Source organism: Cebidichthys violaceus, unplaced genomic scaffold (assembly GCF_023349555.1).
Source record: "Cebidichthys violaceus isolate CVI_PGR_0920_01 unplaced genomic scaffold, fCebVio1.0.p SCAF_17, whole genome shotgun sequence".
Lineage (NCBI taxonomy): Eukaryota > Metazoa > Chordata > Actinopteri > Perciformes > Stichaeidae > Cebidichthys > Cebidichthys violaceus.
Window position 1 is genome coordinate 8,201,850 of NW_027176340.1, and position 22,033 is coordinate 8,223,882.

The window sequence follows — 22,033 nt, forward strand, 5'->3', positions numbered from 1 at the left end:
TGTATCGTAGATGGATTACTTGATGATTTATGCAGAGTAAGTCGCTAGGTAAAATATATATATTAATACTTTTTAAAACTCATTTACTAGTCATGCTGATATTTCCAACAATAGGTTTCTGGACAATGAGAAGGCCTCTGAAGTGTCCGCCTTTTGTAAAACAATCCTTAATTAGACAGAAAGTCATTAAAACTGTATGGATTTTGGATTATTGCCTTATCAGGCTGTTAAAGAGATAGCCACGCTGACTGGTAATTGAGCTGGCCCCATGACACACAGGGAAAAGGTCCTAATGCAGCAACACTTCCTGATCAACAGGGGCTCCACAATTTAGCTTTTTTTTTTCTCATAGAGCGTCTTCGTCCTCTCCGAACTCCTCGAGCACCCCCTCCACCACGCCAACCTTCCTCTTGCAGAGGCATGAATCAAATAGGGGGGAGATCAAAGACAGGAAGTGCTGGGGATGTGTTAATTAAAGATGTTTGCTCTTGATACAGCTTCCCCTCGTTAATGAATAGTCGATTTGGTTCCCATAAAGATGTCTCATGCACACAGGCAGGAAATTGAGGTTCCAAAAAAAATTAATGGGATGCACTGATTGGTTCTGTGATAGGAAGTCAGGCAGGGTTATCAGAGAGTAACTGTTGATTATGCCAATGTGACGCTATTTGAAAAGCTCAAACTGCCATGAAGCTAAAAGATTTAAACCCCATTAGGTTCAAAACTACCATTGCTTTTAGTAAAGTCATTTATTCTGTTGTAAGTGATGCTGTGAGGCAAGTGAGTGCACCTTAAAAGCAGTATTAATTTATTTCTTTTTTTGGCCATTTGGGGGCAGCAGAACAAGAGGTAAACACATCTGCCCGGCCACTTATTAGATATCTGTAAGCTACACACGTTTTTTGATTTGTAGAGTGATAATTCTAAAGGCTTTAAAACAGTGGCCTTGGTTCAACAAAGTGGACATTTTCATGAAGCCAGCAGTTTCTAATAAGACCTCTACATTGCTATTTCGGTTGCTTTCAAAGAGTCCTAGATTTTCTAAGAAAACAACCCAAATTCTAAAACGAAAGAATTTCGTCCTCTGCGCTCTCTTGAACTTGATGAACATTTGAACTGTTCACCAAATTAACCCACAGAGACAGACTGTCTGCAGACAATACATATGAGGCAAGGTTGTGTAATTCAACCTTCAACAATTTCAACGTTAGAGAAAAAATGTCAAGAACAAAGGTTTAATCACAACATTTGGAGGTTAACATGAGGGCAAGAATCTCATGAAAAGCACTTTTCTTAATCTGCATCTCATCTCAAATCCCAAAAGTACTCTCCGTCAGCGGTGTTATTTGTCAGTAAAATATGTTGTGTATATGCAGTGTGTGAGAAGTTTCAACGCTAAATGACTGCACACCATGTCACTAATCTACACTCAGTCCACAGGGACAGACAGTGCATTAGCACTTTTCGCTGCTGTCCGAGGAAATGTGTGAGGCTGCATGTGTCCTGCTGGGTGACAGCAGTGAAACTGATCCACTGGGCTGTTTGCAACCTTTAATTGCAATTATACCCCAGTGAAAACAATCAATAAATCTTCCAATTCCCCCCCCCCCCAACCTTTCTCTCTCTAAATTGCTTCCTCACCAGCTCAGCTTCCCTCTTGTGTTTCCTACGTCGCTCATTTTTTGGGGGTTTCTCAGTCTGCTTCTCTCTATACACCTGGTAAATAAAATGTGCCATTTAGGCTGTGGGCTGATGTGGTTTATGGTGGGGGCGGGGGCGAGTTGGTGCAGCACGTTAGATTATCTGCTGTGGCTAGGAGAGCCTGATTGATCCTGTGGAGTACTGTTCATCCATCTCCGTCCTCCTGCGGCTGCTGCTGTTGCTTGCTTTCACCTCTAGCCGCTTGCCTGTTCCCTCTCTGCCCCGGTCTCAGCTGCTGCCGTGCTGCTGGGTCCTGGCCCTCGGTTGCAGCAGTGATGGGGTCTACTGGAGTGGAAAAGGAGGCTGCTGCTCCGAGCTTCCCTCGCTGAGTGATAGAGGGAAGAGGAAGGTGATTAAAAACTGACATACCATGTTGCTTCATCCTTGCCACACTGTGTGTGAGTGTGGTGGTGGGGTGGGGGTGGGGGGTGGGGGGGGGCCTTCAGGATCAGATAAGACTTCAACTGGAAAATCCTTAAATACTCCCAATTAAAAAAAACAGGAATAAATCACTCCATCTAACAAGAAACAAAACAGATGAAATAAGCTTTAGTATGAGCTGCTTGTGAAATATTTAGAAAGTGATAAACAGCAGCATCTATGGTGATATCAGTGTTAAACTAATTAAAACTACCACATACAGTACAGCAGTGATGAATGCTTTGTAAAGCATGTTTTTATTGCACTGCACATTTATACCTGTCGGTGGCTGTCAACATAATTATTCCCCGAGGAAAATAAAATTACTATGTGTCAATTAACACAGTTTACAGAGAGAGCGTCAGTCAGTTTGAATGAGTGTGCTGTGAAAACTTTTTCATTTCAAGCCTAATGTGTCTCTTAATGAATTGTGAAATTATTTGCTACTACTAACGAGTTTTTCTTCACAACATAATAAGGTACCATGTGAGTCAGGCATGTCAGAGTGAGGGATTAATGGGGCGAAAATTGAGCTATTTGATGTCTGAAGTTTAACAGCAGTTCTAACATCAAACAAACTTGTGATTTCTTAATCTATTGTGTATTCTGTCAGTCACTTTTTTCCTACTGCCAATTGGAAGCACAGAGAGAAAGAGAGTGCAGTCTCACTGCTTCACTGGTCTGTGCAATATTACTGTCATGCATGACTACTGTCTACTCTATGAGCGGAAGTTAGAGAGGAGACAATTAACTTGGACCTCTAATAACTTTGAATAGTGAAAGGAGAGGAAGTTAGAGTGGTGAGTGTATGGATGGCCACAATGTTTTTCCTTCTCCTGTATATAATGTACAAACTCAAAAGACATGATCACCACCTTCATGATGGAAAAAGTGTTTCATTTTTAGATCTTTGTATTTAAAAGACTTGTATTATGATATGAAAGCAGCTGCTGCGAGGCAGAGTTAAACTTATTGTATAAGTCACTGCTGCAAAGCTGACCTTTGATGAACTGTGCATAACCTTTGTTGCAAAAGGTTTTTCTTCTCCTGCTCTCCTTAACTGGCACACTCACACTCAGATATTTCCCGCCTTCCATTCTTAAGAGCAGTGGAGGGCTTTACTCAGCTCTTGCCTTTGTATTTCATTCTGTCCTACAGAGCTAACAATATGAGTTAAAGCTATTGATTGGGCCCCATGTGGCCAGCAAGCTGCCTGGTAAATCATAAAAATGGAATCTCAAAATGTCTTTATCAAGAATATTTCCTATGTCTCTATCTTTGGCTTCCCCATTCATTTTATTAAAAAAGTTCCTCGGCATTTCACATGTGCAGCTTCAATAACGATTCACAATAAGTATCCCTATAAGCACTCTTAGTGGTCAGCTATAAAATGTAATTGTTGGTGATTTAATTTTCAATTATCTCTTCAATGAAAACTAATTCCTTCCATTTCATATTATAGACTAGGTGCCCATTTTGCTAAACCCATATCTCATACATACAGTGGCACAATACAATTTACATTTGCCTTCCTCTCAAGTACTGGGCAGTAGACCACCAATGAAATAAGAGACAGAGACAAAGAAAGGGGGGGGGGGGGGGGGGGCATGTGAATATTTAATTAGTTGTTAATGAAAAGAAGTCATTAGGATTAATTCCTCCTCAAGGCTAATTTAAATGTTCTTTTGCACTCATCATGAGAGTCGAAGTCTGTGTGCAGGAGACTGAGGTGGAGTTCCCATGCTGTCCCAAAATGGGGCTTCAGCTGTGGACAATAGCTAATCACTCAAAACTGTGTAGCTCACAAGTCATCACCAAATACGCAATTAGCAGCGATTCTGAGCAGCATGTTTTGCTTGTGAAAAATATGAAGAAGTGGTGCCATCATTGGCTTACCTTCAAAAATCTAAAACGTGAAAGTAGCTGTGTTGTGGCAGACGTCAGTGGTGAAAGAGGACCAGCCTGAGAGCCAAAATACTCGCAACAACGCATTAACTGAAACATTTCTGTTTTTTTTCTTGGTGCCTCGATTTGTTAAAATGTCAATACAGTAAGTGTAAAAATATGCTTAAAGGTCTTGCATTACCAGCTCTCCAAATATCTCATGGCGCTCATCATGGATCGAGCCCGAGGCTGTTAGTTCACAAAGTTTTTGGATGATGGTTCTTTAACTTTTCTTCCAGCGGCAGGGAATCGATTTCCCGGCGGAGAGACCTGATGCTGTATCGAATTGGAGACACAGATAAATAACCCATGTTCAGACACAATCAACCACTCTAAGAGGGGTACAAATAGCAAGGGGTGACATGCCACTACCTGCTCGCCCACAAATTGCATTCCACCACATCCTTCATCTGTGCCAGCTAGACACTGATATCAAAGTGGCTTTAGCTATAATGGCTCAGCCTTTTAGCAACAGCTCCAGATTCCCCCTTTAGATTTAGTCACCGAACCGAGGCTTGTCAAACTTGAGAATCAAAGAAAGAATGGCCTTTTTTTACCAAAGTAATTATTGCTCTAACATTTTCTACAGGCAGTTCAAATTCAAGAGCCTGACTTGGCAATTGTCAACATGAACTTCCTGCTGAGCATTAGCCTAGTATTGTTTGCTCTTGGATTCGCTCAGCAGCATAATAACAGTTTACAGGAAGTTAAGAAATATTGCCCTTCCAAAGTTGCTCATGCTGTACAACATCAAGGCATCCTGGTGAGATGTGTCACAATTGATGCAATTGGGGGTTTATTTGAGGCTTTCTGCTGATAGATTTGACTGATGTCGATAAAGGCGTCCTTGACTGATAACGATTATTGCCCACTAGGGTAGCATGCATTTGTCTGGCTTGGAATCTGCAGATAGTGATTATTAGATCTAATGACCATCTGTCCATGAAGACCTTGTCTGTCACCTCCTGATGATGTCATCCCCTGGAGCGGCGCCAAGACAACAGTTGCCTGGAAGCTGGTTCTAGGTGTGGGCTGGAAACGGACTCACATCATCAGGGTCAAGAGCCTCTTGCTCCCCTGTGTCCTGCTTGCCCAATGATAGCTAAAGAAACTTGTCAATGGGACCCCTGAGTGTATTCATATTCACTGCCAGCTCCCACTGAGTTGGTTGGCACACTACGTAGCCTTGGCCAAAGTAAAAGCCAATCCACATGGAGTGAGTTGAGAGGAAAGGAGGACACAAGAGAGAGGAGAGATTGTATAATCTTCCCATGTGTGTAAACCTACTCTCACCACTAGGGTAATCCAAATGAAATATTAAAGGAGACTCAACCTCACAAAGTGTTAAGGAGATGAACCTCTTGTTGCCCTAACATGAACCAATTGTCCATACATGTGCGCTATTATTCTCCTGTGTGTACAGTGTGTACATAATACACTGATCCGTGTTGAAACAGTTTGCATTATTTAACATTTAGCAAATATTTACTGATAAGAAAGTAATGATTTGAAATGTAGGCCATGTAATCAGTTTGGTAGTGGCATGTTCTATTCTGCATATAAATGATCTTTTTCAGGGCTCTCTTGTCATTTCAATCATGCATCGCACATTTAAACAAGCAAATAATGCACCTTAGAAATAAAATGCTCGATGACTGATAAAATATGCACTGTAGACACTTACTAAAGCACCAAAAAAACTGCTATATGAAGTATAATTGAGTAATTATTAATTCAGGGAACAGTCAGACATGCTGCCAATAAATCTGACTTCTTTTGGCAACTTTTGAGATCTCTTAAATGTCCTTTGTAAAGTAAAGCGTCACTTTTACGAATGGGTGAAAATATATTTATTAGCAGGCCTAGACAGCAGGCAAGTCTAGGCAAAGCTGAACCAAAGAGCCAGCTGCGGCACAAGCTGCGCTGAAAAAGGACTTTGACAGAGAGGCCTATTCATCCAGGTATCTCTGAGGAGCAGCACACTATCATATTCTTAAGAATAATGTAAATGGATATACGCATCCTCTCAGTGAGTCACGCCAGCATCATTGTGGCACTAGCGAACAACATGATTAAAGCTAGATTTGGGTAAGCATACATCCCAGCACCTAATATCAAAATGTACATCAGTAATTTAATATCTGCTGTAGTTTCAAACCCATGTGTGCCACACAATGTCTACCCAGAATTCCCGTCATCTCACTGGAACAGAGCATGGCTCATCTTCCCAGCACCGCTGATCAATACAAGATGCCGGCTTTATAGATGACTGCCACATTGTCACAGTCAATACTATGGCAAATGGCAATTATGGACACATTATGAACAATTTCATGGGTGAGCTCCCCTCGCCTCTTGGCAATACGGTTTCTATGACAGATTTGGCAATGGCAGTCTTGCGGCACATCTGCCTTATTGCCTGTGTTTGGCTCACTCACTTGCTCTGACGTATTTGGATGTTCCATTCAGTCAACTACAGAGAATTGGTCAGGAGAGAAAATAGATTTGTTCAGGGATTTGTGTGAGCCTGTGTACAACTGTGTCTATGCGTGCAACCGTGTACAAGCATGCATGAATGTGTGGTGTGTGCACGAGTGTGTGCGCTATGTAAAATCTGTGTGTATACGCTAAGATTGCATGTGTGTTTAAGTACTTGAGGAAATATACAGTGGTGCAGAGTTTCTGTGTACAGTACTATATGTGCATTTGTATATAAATAGTGAATGTGAGTGTCAGTATATGTGTGTGTCAGTAGCATTCTTTAAACTTTAACATTAGTTATCTGTGAACTTTTAAAAACTGTCTTTGTTTTCTTTTACACAAATATATTTTGAATTGTTCACAAATGTATAATGAATCTGATACATATCTAATGCAAATCTAATGCGTTACTAGTCTTTTTTATATGGGTTATTTTTTGTCTTTTTGTTACACTTTCTGTGAGCAGTATGTTCTTCCAGGAAGAGGATCTGTAAGTGCTAAAGTGCCCCTTTTTGGAACCCTAATGAAACTAGAATATGTTTGTGCCCTAATGGGAGGCTTCAAGCTGGCCAAGTGCTCCTATCTGTTCAACTCAAGAACTACAGTACGTCAGTGTGCTGTACCTTTTTCAATTTCATTCCTGCCCATTAAGAATCGGAATGCAATGTTTACTTTTTTTAATTCACTCCAAGACACATGAACATGCTCAAAAAAGAAGTAATTCTAATTTGAACCCTGGTCCTAACCATTAGCCCTAAACACAACACACTTTTAACTGAAGGATGTTTATTTTAAGTCATACAGACAAATGCTATTGCAATGTTGAGTAATACGTTAAACATTTTTGTGAATCTTATTTTAGCCTACTCGTGTATGTTTTGTGAAATGTTGTGTTTTCTGTTTTGTAAATCATTTTCTTTAGTGTTTTGCACATAGGGGCCAAAACATTTGTTATTTACCCTTGTAAAGCTACTTTTCCATCTTGGCCTTTGTCAGTACTTCTCTAGCTAAGCTGACTCACCCTCAGAAATCAGATAAACTGACTCACTTTACGTCTCCTGTAAATAATGCTGTTTTAATTAATACAATTAATACATACATATTTGATCATGCTTTATCATATGATATTTTAGCTCAAGGAATCACGAGAGGAGCACATTGACAGAGGTGACAACTAAAAAAGGTAACCAAAGAATTTTTAAGAGTCAATATGGTCTAACTATAATTGTAGGTTAAATACAATAGCTTGCTTCATAATACAAAACCTACTTTTTGAACTCAAGTCTATTTCAGAGAAAAGTTGTGTTTTCTCTGTTCAATTGTCTTCTGAAATGTTGTACTGTTTTGCCATTAAAGGCCACCATACATTAGCTACAAGGCCACTGACATCAAACAGTTTCGACAGAATTTAGATGGCAATCATTTAGCTAACGCGAATAGCTAAGCTAATTTACCTTTAAAAACAAACAGGTAAAATAATTCCCTTTACATGTCTATAAATGATAAGCTAATGTGTTGTCACAATTATGCTTTATAAAATGAAAAGAATAACTTTCAGCTGTCGAAAGTAAAACTTGATGCTAGCTAGTTTGTAGTCAGTAAGCTAACGTTAGCTCGGAGGACTTCCAGAGGAGCGTGGTTGAGAGGGAACAGGGCAGTGAAGGTAACGTTGGTCATTTTAGAGTCATACTGTATCGTCATTGGCTCTGGACACGAACACTACCTCTCGTCTACATTAAACACACGCATTGCTCGAGTGACACCGACGTCGGGCTCCGTCACCCGGTGCCGTCCTATCCGTGCTCTCTCCTGTTTGGGGCAAATTTAATTGATCCCGGCAATCCTGCGATCAACCCCTGAGGTGGTTTTCTCCAGAATTCATAACGCTGGAGCATTTCGGGCGGTTTTTATGTTATTGACCAGGTATGCACACTCTTGATCACGGATAAACCAGCGGGAATCCAAACGAAACCGGAGTAATTATCCCTGCATTATTGTGGAAGGAGGCGATGGATGCGAGCGAGCGAGCAGAGGCGCACCGAGGCAGCTCTCCGACGGACCCCGCTCCTCTGTGATGCAGCGGTTTGTGCTGGCTGTGAAGAAAACCCCGGAGACCCCGACGACTGCCTTTACAACGCTATCGGGAGAGCAATCAGCAGCTATTTGTTAATCTGCACGTGTTGGGATCGCATACGAAGAGCAGGGGAAGCATGTAGCGAGCTCTGCCACACACACACACACACACACACACACACACACACACACACACACACACACACACACACGCGCGCGCACACACGCACACACACAGAGAGAGAGAGAGAATATAACGTTACCGCCGCTTTGATTTTCTCAGCTTTCCCCTGTTTGCCTCGCAGAGGTGATTTGTCCGTTTGTTTTCTTCCTCCTCAACCGTTATCTGTGTGTTTTTCTTCTTTCTCAGACCTGCCCGTTGCTTTTGCTTTTTTGTTTTGATTCGTGGGAGCCAAATATCAACTCGGTAATATCACAGAAGTGTGCGAGGAGACGACGGCGTTTGGCATCCTTCCACGCGCGCTCCACACCGCGCTGCTGTGACCCCAACCGAGCTACTACACCTGCTTTCTCTCATCTGTACTCTCTCCAAGTGTTTCCATGTGAGGACGGGGTATTTTGAGGATATATATTGGGGGTATTTTTGCCGGCTTGTCAGTGACGCGACATCCCACAGACTGCATGAGAGATACATGCGTAGAAGGGCGTGAACTTGCAGACACTATCCTCCTTCACATCGATAAAAGCATTCGCTTATCTATACCAGCCACTTTCCTCCGTTTTACAACCGCTGAACACACACACACACACACACACACACACACACACACACACACACACACACACACACACACACCCTTCATTCGTCTAAACTCATCCCGGGGACACGATGGATCTCAAAGAGGACACGGAGGACATGGACTACAAGCAGCCGGCTCCCATCGAAGTTTTCGCCAGCAGGTCCACGCTGCACGGCATCTCGCACATGTTCACTTATGAGCGGATGTGTATAAAGCGCAGCCTGTGGATTTTGTTCTTCTTGAGCTCCATGAGCGTGCTGGTGCTGGTGTGCGTGGACCGCGTGCAGTTCTACTTCCAGTACCCGCACGTCACCAAGCTGGACGAGGTGGCGGCTCCGATGATGGTGTTCCCCTCCGTCACCTTCTGCAACCTCAACTCCTTCCGCTTCAGCCGGGTGACGCGCAACGACCTGTACCACGCGGGGGAGCTTCTCGCCTTGCTCAACAGCAGGTGTGTGTGTGTGTGTGTGTGTGTGTGTGTGTGTGTGCGTGTGTGCGTGCGTGTGTGTGTGTGTGCTTTACCTGTGCGATAAGGGCTGCTTGTAGCTCACAGTAGCTCTATCTGTTGGTATACATGGTGTCAAAGAGGAGCTGGAGGCGAGCAGACAGGCTGCTCTGATGATTTGGTTTTACCTCAGGGTAAACCTGTGAGGATTTAGGAGTTCTTGACTCAGGATCCGATTGTGTCAGCTGCACGACACCAGACAACAGTCACAAGATTGAAACATTCTGCTGAAACTCTACATTTTTTAAAATTGGATACACTCTACTGCAGTTATTATGAAAGTGAACTGTTCTTTATTCTAACAAGATGAAATGAGAACCAGTAAATCACAAAACCCCTGAACCCACCGACTAAATACGGCATAACTCCATCTTTAGTAGTACTGTAGTGCTGATGCTTTACTTGTTAGGCCCAGCAGTTTAATATACAAAGGTACAAGAGAAACTTCTTTTAATCTCGGTTTTTGGCAGCCTCGTGGAAATGTGACCTTAGTCTTTCTTTGATGTCTGAATCGTCTCAGGTGAAATCCTACATGTCACACGTAAGTGCAAAGTAGTGTTTTAACACCTGGCTGTCACACTGGTCGTCACTGTGAGGCCACCAGGAGATGTACAAACAACATGGACGAAGCATGCAAAACCTTTTAAGGCTCTCAGTGAATATGAACTTGGACTGACCTCAGCCTGAAGAAAAAGGATACCGATGAGGGTTCTTTTCTCTAAAAAGGCTCAGCATTGTGGTTGATTATTTAATGATGTAGTGACGTACAGATCATGTCAGCTGAAATCCACACTGCACATCAGCTGTTGTATTAGAAACTGTACCCGACAACATGAAATATGCCCCTCACATCAATCTGTTGAGATATGTTGATACACTATTTGATAAAAAAAAGCACATTTTTATCACATATCATGTGACTCCCCCAGGTAACGGATAATGGATGAGCTGTTCCTAATTCTAAGTGGTTAATATAAAATGATGAATGAGAAAATGCCGCCGGTGTAATTCCTTGCCTCATCGTTTTACAGAGCATGCGATAGGAATATCTCAATATTGGATAAGTAGACAAGTAGATTTCTAAATCCCTCGCTGACAAAGTGTGGAGAGACGTGTGTGTGTGTGTGTGTGTGTGTGTGTGTGTGTGTGTGTGATTCACAGCTGCCTCCCCTTCCCTTTTACACTTGTTGCTTTCTGCTCTGCTTTGATCATTTAGTCTTTTTCGGCAGCCATGACAAGCTCACCGTTGACTGTTGAAACTTTTGCCTTCAGATTTCTTCACTTTTTCTTTTCTGGGCCACGCAGCTTATTCTGCTCACGTCTACCAGCACTGTATGGATAACCGTCCTTGACTCTGTATTCACAGCTGTGGCAGTTCAATTCACACAAAGCATGGATACGGGGCCCGCTGCAAAAATGAAAGATCTACTACATACAAGCATGTCTAAATACCGCCTTGAAAACATTAGTCAGTGTATTTTTAGCATATTGAGCCACACAGCTCCGCAGCCACAGGCGCAGTTGGAGAGTACCTCCGTGGAACATGCTAGAATGACATAAATCCCATTCCCTGTTTTCATACTGAATATTGTTCCTCTGTAACCTCTATATATATGCTTTCATATTACAAGTTAAAAGCAATAGATTCCATTGCTCAGGGGCTGCAGCTCTAGTGCTTTGAAGGGTGTAGATTTCTACCAGCGTGCCTACATCCATACGTGGATTTCTTTCCCCGTGTTTGTGCTGTCAGCTGTAATGGCAAACCATTGAAATATCAACACAAGCTTACACTTTTTTATCCTCTTTTATCCTCTTTTATCCATCAGTGCATGGTTGATATTTCAGCCAGATTTCCTGCGAGAGGTGGGAAGCATTTGAAGAAATAAGGGGCGGAAAACGCTAAATGAACAAGAAAGAGGAAACGAGACAAATTAAAGCGGTGGCACTTGCTCCAAATGACTTTGGAACGAGATGACTTTAGACGGGGGGGGGGGGGGGGAGGCAATTAACTTGTGTCTCGTAAGCTATGTGATGAACAAGTCTTTATCCTTGTGTAATTAGTACTGTTTGTTAAGCTACAGAGTTGTCCCGCTGATTAACGCCCTCGCATCTCTCTCACTCCTTCTTGCCCCGACTGGTCCATTTGGCCCCGGGGGAGACGTCTCCTTACTTTCTGTCCACTCAGAGATTGCTTCTTTATGTGGTGTTTTCTTAACTGATGATAATGCCAGCTTTGTTTGCAGGTGTGCCTGTGGTAGCCCCACAGAGATAGAAAAAGAACTCGGTGATAAAGGCCTTTGAGGAAAAACACAAAGGAATTGGGAACAACTGGAATCTAACTAAGAACTTTTTATTGACAAAGGGTTTCCTGTAGACACTGCTCTTAAATTAAACATTGATTGGGTGGAAAACATGTCAGTGTTCAGCTTCTTGATATTAGGTTTTATTTTAGTAAGTGTCATTCTGCTGTGAGTCTGTGTCCATCTGTGTCTCAGGAGGAAGCAGCAGGCAATATCCACACGCTGAAGTTTATAGCTGAGCTTCTATGAAGTTAACTTACTCCACTCCAGCAGGTTCTGTACTGCAAAAAATAAAAATAAAATCGCTTTCTCAATGTGTTCGTGCAGGTTGAAGTCACACTCGGCAGTGCAGAACACTTCGAGTAAATTGCTAATTTTTTTGTTTTTATTAAGTTGCAAGGGCAATTATATGATAATTAACACAAATAAAGGGCGTTTGAGAAAAGGTGGTGTTTATGTGGCGTACGCTGCTTAAAAGTGTTGGATCAGCTCATGAAAGTCAGAGAAGCGAGTCTTTTGCTTACACAGTTCGGCAAGCTTTCACATGTTTCCTGAGCTTGCAAACATGCTCCAAATACACTTAAGTGGTGAGAAAGGTGCCACAAAATGTAACGCTCGATAACTTTATTTGTCTCAGCAAGATCACAAGCCCTAACCAGGATGTTACTGGTGGAAGAAAAGTGCTTGGGAAAGGACATGGGGAGGCCAGATCATACTGAAAATATGAAGAGTTTCTTCCCAAGCTTATTATTCAAATGTTGCTTAATTTGCATTTATATTGTGATTGTTTATCAGAGAGAAGATTATCATTTGGGAGACATAAGTAAGCGATTTAGTGTTATGTCAAGGTTTTCAAACGCTCATTTGATCTGTCGTTATACAAATTGCACGTGCTGTATTTAGCTTATCAAAAATAAATAAAAAAAGAAGATCTTTGTTTGGGTTCACTTCATCTCTCCGTGGCCCTAGTTTGCATTTTCATGATCTCGCCCAAAGTGGCATAATAGCTGTGTCACAGGTGCACCGTTGTTAAGATGTGATTATCAAAACTTCTGCTAGCAGGAATCGTGGCAGTTATTCATTTTCAAGGACGCTGCACAAACAATCCGATCCTCTGTAGTGTGTGAGTTCAATTAGCGCTAATTGGATAATTACCTGAGATTATATCAAGATGTGTTCATTGTTGTGTCACGAATACGTAACACTGGTAGAATGAACTGGGGAAGAATTTATTTTTGTTCTTTTTTCCAGCTGAGTGTTTGAAGTCCTCAGTGAGTTCTTTCTGTGACCACAGCCTCACTGTCACAGTTCCCTCTGAGAGTCACCGGTTGCTAGTATTCACTCAGTGCTCCGAGTGAGGTGGCAAAGTGATGCAGATGCTCTTTCATTCGTTTCAGTCCCCGCAAGAAAATTAAAGTGCTTGTGGCCCATAATCCAATTGAGTCATCCCCGCCCTTATGTAGCGAGTTTGCTGTGATTGCTTCAGGGAGCAGTGGCAGGGCAATATTAAAAAATCTACCCATATTATTGTGATTGTATGCGCTTCGACTAAAGCCTCCTGACTCGGGGAATCTGAGCACAGCGTCTTAAGTGCTCTCCTGGCAGCTTTGTGTTGCTTATAAGACAGAGTCTGAGGATACAATTCAATTAAGTTCAGAATACACCACAACAGGCTGTATCTTCTTATTAGAACAAAGCATGACAATGTAGGGATTTAGTCTGCGATGGGAACAGAGCATTGAACTAGCTGTTTTGATCAAAGAGACAACTTTTTCAGTCATTAACTGGCCTTTGTGATTTGACCTGACATGTTCCAGGGCCAGTTTCCTAACATTTTGGCTCTCATTTCTGCAAGTCCTGCCCCTCGAACGCAAACTGGCCAATCATAGCCTAGCATCGGCTCTGCTCCATAGACTCTCATGCAACCGCTTCAGATTTCCTGCATTTTCGGCTGTTTTTCGTAGATTTCGTGCTAGTCATGAGTGTTATTGGGGCACATGTGATGTTAGCCCAAGAAGTTGGAAGGAGTTTCTATGTTATAACCTTTGGAGCTAACTTTAGCAGAGTACTTTAGCACATCATTTGCTAGCTACTGAAGATATACAAATGAAATGCTGCTTTTGCTTGCCAGGTGACGTGGCGGTTCACTTTATCTGTAGCTTTAGCTTCTATTTTTATCTTTGAACCTGTTTTCACTGCGGACTCAGTTTGACATCCTGGATATATCCTTCAAACACATATTGTAGGTCCTTCAGTCTGCTTCTCTCTGGAATCACTTTTTTCCAAATATTAGATCATATAATGCAGGTAGTGCAGTTTGCGACAGTGTAGACTCCATGGTAGCTCTGACAGCAGCCGAAGTAGCAGTGGGAGGCGGGGCTTAGCGAAGGTAAATTCTGCATTTACTGTTGGATATTTTGATGTATCTAGCTGATTCAAATAAAAGTCGGTCAAAGTTTAGTGCACTGAATATAACATTCACTTAAAAATAATAACATTGTGGAAACTAGAATCAGAAGACATCCCAATCTGTAGAGTTATTTTAATCATAAATTATAACAAGGTTAAACAACATGAACATATTTCTCTTAAACAAGTTTTATTTTTATTTGAGGGGAAATGCATCATTTTAAAGAATTTTGTGACTAGCTTCCACTTTCAGTCCATTGGAGCCATAATGCGAGCTAAAAACCAAGTTAAGTCTTTGAAATTTTAATTCATAAAATCATTTCACCTTAGATGAATAATTTGTGATAAAGTCGAGTCTGTTTGTATTAATGTAGGATCATGTTGAGCTTTATTCAGAGTTGTTGTCACTCCACCTAAAACCTTTGCATCTCTGTTGGTAATGAAGTTCTTTAAAAACGATTTAATTAAAACACCAAAGCAAGCTAGATCACACATTTACAGCTACTGTGATATAGTTTTCAAAGCGTCCTTGTCTTTAAATAGTCTTCTGATATTATTAATAGGAGAAATTAAAAGAGTCTGTAACTTCTAATGGAAGTGTAAAATACGAGAAAGTTAAATGCAGACATGTTAAATACTGCATGGCTTTCTACTGATATTTCACTCACTGATGATACTGTTAACCAGGTGTGAAAGTTATACTGTTGTTAAATATTTTTATTAGAGGAGTTATTAGATGAATTATCATAGTAATTAACTGGTGATACATATCTCATTTTCTACAAAGTAGTCATTTCCAGTAGTCTTAGGTGCTACTGTATGTTACACCTGATCTTTGAAGTAGCAGTGGTGAGTTTGATGACAACATTGTGTGACATTAAATTCCACTCTTTGTCAGAACAATAGTGCCAATCTTCTCCATCACAAAAGCGTTAACTCCATTCAACACGAAGCATGACGGATCCCCGTCTCTCTCATATCACAGCACATGCTGCCTGCTATGGTGAATATTTTATTTCCTTCTGTTTGCAGCGGGTAAACAACAGTGTAGCTGCAGTGGAACATATTACATTTCTAGTCATTTGGTTGGGAAACAAGTTGAAGATATATCGTCAGTTGAATGCTACGGCAGTGCTCACAACAGAAGGAATGTTATATTTCATTTTTTATTCATGGATCAACCTAAATTATTCCCATCATCAAGGGACACAATCTTGTTCATTACTCCCGACAAAGCTTGACCTTGTGGAATTAAAAAAAAATCCATTAAGATTTACCACCAATTATAGTTTGAAATAGTGCCCATATCCATGAGAAATAACTCCGCTGTCAGCGTCCACAAAGTCATCCACAGATTTATTGTCAGGAGAGAAGGGTACGCCTTTGTCTCCCTCTGTCTCTCATGGCTTCCTACTTCAGCTTTGGCTGGTTTATAGTTGCAAATGTTAATTGAGTTGTCCAACATTATTGGAATAACACAAAGTGAACCCTATTATAAGATGGCTGCTGCTCTGATATTACATAAAAACACAGGGATTTATATCAAAACCCCTTTCCGTACTTCTTTGCAGTACTCTTAATTTGGAAGAGGTGGAAGGAATGACTATCTTGTTGCTCATTTAAGAGAAGAAAAGCCACCACGCAGTCTTTTACAGATCCATTCACTCTGATAGGCTGTGTGTCTTTTCTAATTATTCTCATGAGTGTCTGTCAGTAGCTCTTAATCTGAGCATTTCATAATTTGGAACGCTTGTACCACCGACGGCCCTTTGCACAGCAGGGGTCATCAACGGGCCGCCTTTCTCCAAGCGGGGCCACGCTAGTTAATTGAGGTTAATTTATATCTCGGAGTGACTGTGAGCAGGTGCTGGAGGTTGATGGTGCTTGTCAGGCAGAGGCATGTCATAAATTACTCTCCTGGTGTTTTTCTGTCTCTGAGTAGGCCTACGAGTTTCAGTTTGATGTGTGTGGATGCACGCAAATTAATCATACTCTGTCATGTGTTTTACGGTGTGAAGGAAAGAGAAACAAACCGAGAGCCAGAAAAAACTAAAATGCAGCAGATGCCTTGTGAAGTGTTTTGCTAAACGCTAAATAGTCTCTGTACTGTTTTCCAGAGTGCGCAGGATCTGAATTGCAGCACTGTGAACACTGTTATGCTAACTCAGTGAAAAGGCTCTGCCACCACAGTTCATCCTAATTATTTGGCAGAATGATTATCATGATTGTGTTAAAGAAAATACTCCCATCTTTTATATAATGTTAGTTAGAGGGCAACTATGCTCTTTTTTTGCTGCCTCTCTATTAATTGTTTTCATGTTAATCCCACAAATGCTTGACTGCGTTACCAAACTGCACTTTTAGCGTATGTTGTGTCTTGCTCTACAGTTTATGGGAATTCCTTCAAGTCCAAGTTTTAGACTGATTTTTACTTTCATGAGTAGGTTAAGTTTTGTGTTGAAAGAAAAAAAAGAAAAATTACAGTCCATAAAAATGTATTTAACTTTTTTTGATGTCAGTGGTTTGTTTGGTTGCTGATTATATCTGAGTATTCATTTTGAACAAACCCATTTCAAAAACACCTTTTCCTTATGATTCCTACAGCAAGTTATGAAGTAGAACAAAACACTGTCGCGTAATCATATCATTACAGTGCTGTTATGTTGGTTTCATGCCAAAATTAAAAAAAATTAGACGGGGTGGTTTATTGGTGCATCTATGTGTATTCATGAATCTGCTTCCTCGTGTCTTGTCCAGGTATGAGATCCGGGACCCACACATGGTGGAGGAGAATGTCATGCAGGTCCTGAAGGAGAGGGCCGACTTCGTCAACTACAAGCCTCGTCCCTTCAACATGCGCGAATTCTACGACCGGACGGGCCACGACATCAAGGACATGCTGCTGTCCTGCTACTACCGGGGCATGGAGTGCAGCGCTGAAGACTTTAAAGTGGTAAGTCAGGCGCGTCAATGGTTAAACGTCCTCCGCAGGGCCAGCTGAGGCCCGCCAAGACGACGGGTCAGCTGAGCACGTTTGTAATACAAGTTTACGGCGTTGATTTAAGTTTATTATAACATCTGTGTAATATGAGCTCAATTGAGCAATCGTCGCCGAAGTTTTGCTTTTGGGAAATGACACGGCAGGATATATAAGGTGGTGAATTGTCAGTTCTTCATCAGTCCAGATCCCTGTCCCCCCCCCTGAGGACGGGACTGAGGGCTGTTGTATACACTGGCTAAGGGCCACTGAGTGCACATCTTAGACACACACGGCAAGGCTGCAAGGCCCGCAGGCTGGTCTTATTGTTCCTGGTCTACAGTCCCTGAAAGGTTGAGCAATGCTCTCATAAAAGGTTGAACCACGGTCCTCTGCTGAACCCCGGGTCAGTGCCACAACACTTGCTTTACGAGTAAGAAGCTAAAAAAATGTGTCGCTTTGGGAGATTTTCTGGGAGTGTTTGTTTTTCTCATCTATCGGATTGTACAGACATCCAGTTATTACCTGGAACCTGTGTGACCTCTGAGTCTTTTTGTACAGTGTATGGATTCATCACACACAGCAGCAGTGAAAAACACCGAAAAGCAGCGCCTGTTTATATTTATCGAGACACTGACTGCATTATTGACTTATTTTGTAACACACTTGGTTGGTGATTTCATGTGTATTTTTTTTAGATAAACTACAAACATTGACATGTTGCAGAAAAAAAAAGAGAAACTTAGCAATCCTTCCTTGTTAATTTGCTGGATCTTTGGCTTTCTTCATTTCCTCAACATCTAAATGTGTTTGTCTGTGAGTTGGTTCTGGGAATAGCACGCAGTTTGTTTATCGGAGCTTGTTTGCTGAGAACAGTGCGGTGACTCTCGCCCATAATAAATGTTTGGGCCGTAATATGATACAATGCAATGTAATGCTGCAGAGTTGGCTGACATTTCTTGAGAGGAATCATTTTTTGGTTCCTCATTTTCCATTTCCCTAATGGTTCTTGCTGTTTTATATGAGTAAGTAAGGCAGAAGTTACTGTAATGAAAGGGAGAGACCTTGTTGTGGCAGTGACATTTCTGCAATGTAAAGCTCTTAACCAGTTTAACAATTAAAATGCTGAATTCATCCATGCTGAAAAGGCAATTATCGCTAAATACAGCAAAATAACACCAAAACATTGAGATGGACAGAGGGCGACTCCAAAATATAGAGTGAGCCCCTTTTTTCTTTTCTACATAACAAGGTTCAAAGGAAAAAAAGAGCCTCACAATAAAATGTCACACATTGCAACCAGTGGCAGCCTGCTGTGGGAGAGGGAGCTGATCCAGACGGAGCAGCTATCCAGCAGATGCTCACGCCAGAACAGGTGGCGAGTGATGATGCCACTGTATTGATAAGGTTGATGTCTCCTGAGAATCCTGTGGTAATTGCGACCTCATACACATTTGTAAATGTCTCATAAAAAGTCCCATAGATCACTGAATATCTTCTCTTTGCATTTACTAGTAGATACACCCCGCTTGTTTCCCAGGAAAATGATACTTTTTGCCTCTGCACACCATTTAGTGACGTTCTCCCTGTATTCCCTGTCTGTTATAAAGAAGGGTATGCACACCACTAGGGCAGCGCAATCTGAATACAGGTCATTATATATCTTGATAACAATATATATCACGTTATAACATCGTCTTTATGAAATAACCACATGATTTGTATACTCTTGTGTGAACTAATTACTTGACAAATGTATTACTATCGTATTAAATTATCCCCCAGGCCTACCCACCACACAGACTTCCATATCAGGGACTGGATCGGGTCTTTAGACGCTGAGACGTTTACACGCAAATATAACAATAGTAAATGCACGTAAAGAAAGAGAGCAACATCACAAGCAAACTGCTCCTTCAGACCAGCGCACCAGTTTGATGAACAACAAGCAGGCAGGCAGAGTGCATCTGAAAGAAGGCAAGAATAGTCTGTCCCATTCTTACACCCTGTGACCTTTAGTGGTCCTTTTGGGTAGAATATGTCATGCTCTGATCACCCCATGTAGTACAGCAGTGGTCTGCAGCCCTGCCCACATGCTGTGGCTCCTCTAATGTGCTGATGTGACTACATTTTTTTGTAGTTAGTTGTACTCATGGCAGATGGTGCTTTGCAGGGTTTACTGTATTAGTACAGTAGTGGACCTGGATTGAACAGCTCAGCACACACTAATGGTGCGGAAAGAATCATCAGTGCGATAGATAGAGAAAAAAAATTGTATACGATGAATGCTCCCACCAGTCTCAACCCCAGAGCATGGAAACAGTAAAACTGCAATTAACGCCGTCGCTATAGCTTCTGCTTGTTTACCTCTCCAGCATCCGCAGCGTGCCTGTGGAGGACGGCCAGAAACAAATGTCTCCGTTGCACATGGCGTCAGGGAGTCCTGTTGCATCGCATCGTTACATCAGTGTTCTGATAAACATGGAATATAACCGTCAGACTGCAGCGATGGTAACGCCCAATGCAGAAAGCCTCAGATGAGACGGTGACAATCCGCAATGTAACACAGTCTACTGTTCTGATGGATGAATGGAGGCGGTTGGATAGAATTGATTTCACATTGTGTCCAGATTCACGTTCAGGTGTTGGGTCCACCATTATCCGATCAGAGGCGCAGTCCTTGTCAGAGGCCAATGTTATTATCAATTAACGGTCACTGCCCTAATACTCAGTGGGACACAGTGTCATATAACCAATCTTCAGTCATTACTGCTGGAAGTGTTACAGATTAGTAACTCGTCTATCTCTGACCCTCCTCTGTTCCACTCATTGTGTCCCTGCCTCCTCTTTCTCCTTGTGAAAGACTTTTGCTAATTAGGAATGCAGAAGGTTTGACTTGTGTCTTTGTAGCTCAGCTGATACTAAAGAACAGCGGGAAAGAAACATTACCCTCAATTAATATTAATAGGCGACCTACAGCTTCTAAACCTGTAGCTCGAGGAGATAATAAGAAAACACACAAAAAAAGTGAGTGAAATATGAGGCGGATCATTTAAAAACATTTTTTTTTTTTTATTAAAGCAACACATGCGTCAACACATGAAGAAATCACAGAAACAGTAAGAAAACCCCCCGCAGACAATAGGTTAAAGTTATTTCATTTTGAAAGCTTCAAGACACCCACGTCTGACTTCAGTCACCAGGGAAACCTCTGACGGACTGATAATTTCACAAAAATGAAGCTAAAGGTGTTAGCTGACAAAGAGAGAGAGAGAGATCGCACATGAAGGAGAAAATGAGAAGAGGTCCAGGTAACAACAAACTCCTCGCTAAGAAACCTAACATAATGGTCGAGTGCTGCAGAGAGGCACAAAGACGCATACCAGCAGCAGCCGTCACAGCGGCAGCGGCAGCAGCAGCGGCAGCAGCAGCAGCAGCAGCACTATCAGTGGACACACATGTTTGTTCTCATTTAACCTCTCAGAGAATGCAGAGCGGGACTCTATCTCCCTTCTCCAGCTGCCCAATTGTTTGCCTGAACACAATGAAGTATGGGAGCTCAACAGGTTTCTCCCTTTCGCTCTTATATTTTTTTTGTTGAAAAATAAAATGGCAGCTTCTATGCAAATGTTTAGAAGGAAATAATAATATTATAGGTCATAGTGGTATTTAGACAATATCTCCGCCTGTCTTTGGAGGATCATTACAGTTTCAGTTTTATTCACGTCCCCGCTGATGGTTAGTTCACTTGTTTGTCTGTGTCCTCGTGAAGGCCGTGCACTCCAACACTACTCCAATAGTCACTTCCATATTCTGCTTTCTTTGTTAACAGCATGATGTGTCCTCCTGTACTCACAAGGATGATGAGTTGCCAGCCGTTTGAGGAAAGTAGCAACCTTGGGGAATTTTGCGGACATCCTCTGGTGATAAATTCCCTATGAGTCAGAGTGCAATTTCAGAAATTAAATTTAAGTTGACATTTTAATATCTTTTAAACTTCATTAAATTGAGAAAGCATAAATTGATACAACTGACTTTGAACACATAGTACAATTATTGCAAAACTTCAACAGTGTTGTTAGCTTCAATAAAGTGTAGCAAAGAGCTTGGTCGAAAAATATTTGTAATATTAGTTTAAGTTTAAATTATTGCCATATTAGACAAAATTTGTATTCATTTCATAGTTCCCATTTAGCCCTTTTAGTTAGTCTCCCTGTCGGGTCTGTGACAACAACCCCCCCCCCCCGCACCTTTGTGTGACCTAGACTCTTATGTAATTACCATGATCGTTGTATTGAGCTATTGGCTCTATTTCAGCAGCGCATTGACCCTTAGAGTACACCCTTGGTTGTACGGAGGATTGTCGCTAATGAGATGAGATCAATAGAGAAATCCTTTGTGAGAGACCTGCCCATGGATCACTCATGGAGTCTGATTCAGTCTGATGATTCTCTCTTTTGTT

General features: G+C 41.7%; 1 protein-coding gene and 1 long non-coding RNA gene across 2 annotated transcripts in view; one reads left to right on the plus strand and one right to left on the minus strand.

Annotated features, from left to right (window-relative positions):
* Positions 1-1,221: 1,221 nt before the first annotated feature.
* LOC137873939 (uncharacterized) lies at positions 1,222-8,970 on the minus strand. The gene is made up of 3 exons (XR_011103260.1): positions 8,883-8,970; positions 4,208-4,341; positions 1,222-2,026 (listed from the first exon to the last, which is right to left on the minus strand). It is a non-coding gene; the product is annotated as an uncharacterized lncRNA (long non-coding RNA).
* The window catches only part of asic1b (acid-sensing (proton-gated) ion channel 1b), a 144,679-nt gene continuing 130,983 nt past the window's right edge, over positions 8,338-22,033 (plus strand). Inside the window, exons 1-2 of the mRNA XM_068712456.1 lie at positions 8,338-9,831; positions 17,352-17,547. Of these exons, the coding sequence (XP_068568557.1) occupies positions 9,470-9,831; positions 17,352-17,547 (558 nt within the window). The 5' untranslated portion in view covers positions 8,338-9,469. The remainder of the gene's footprint in view (positions 9,832-17,351; positions 17,548-22,033) is intronic.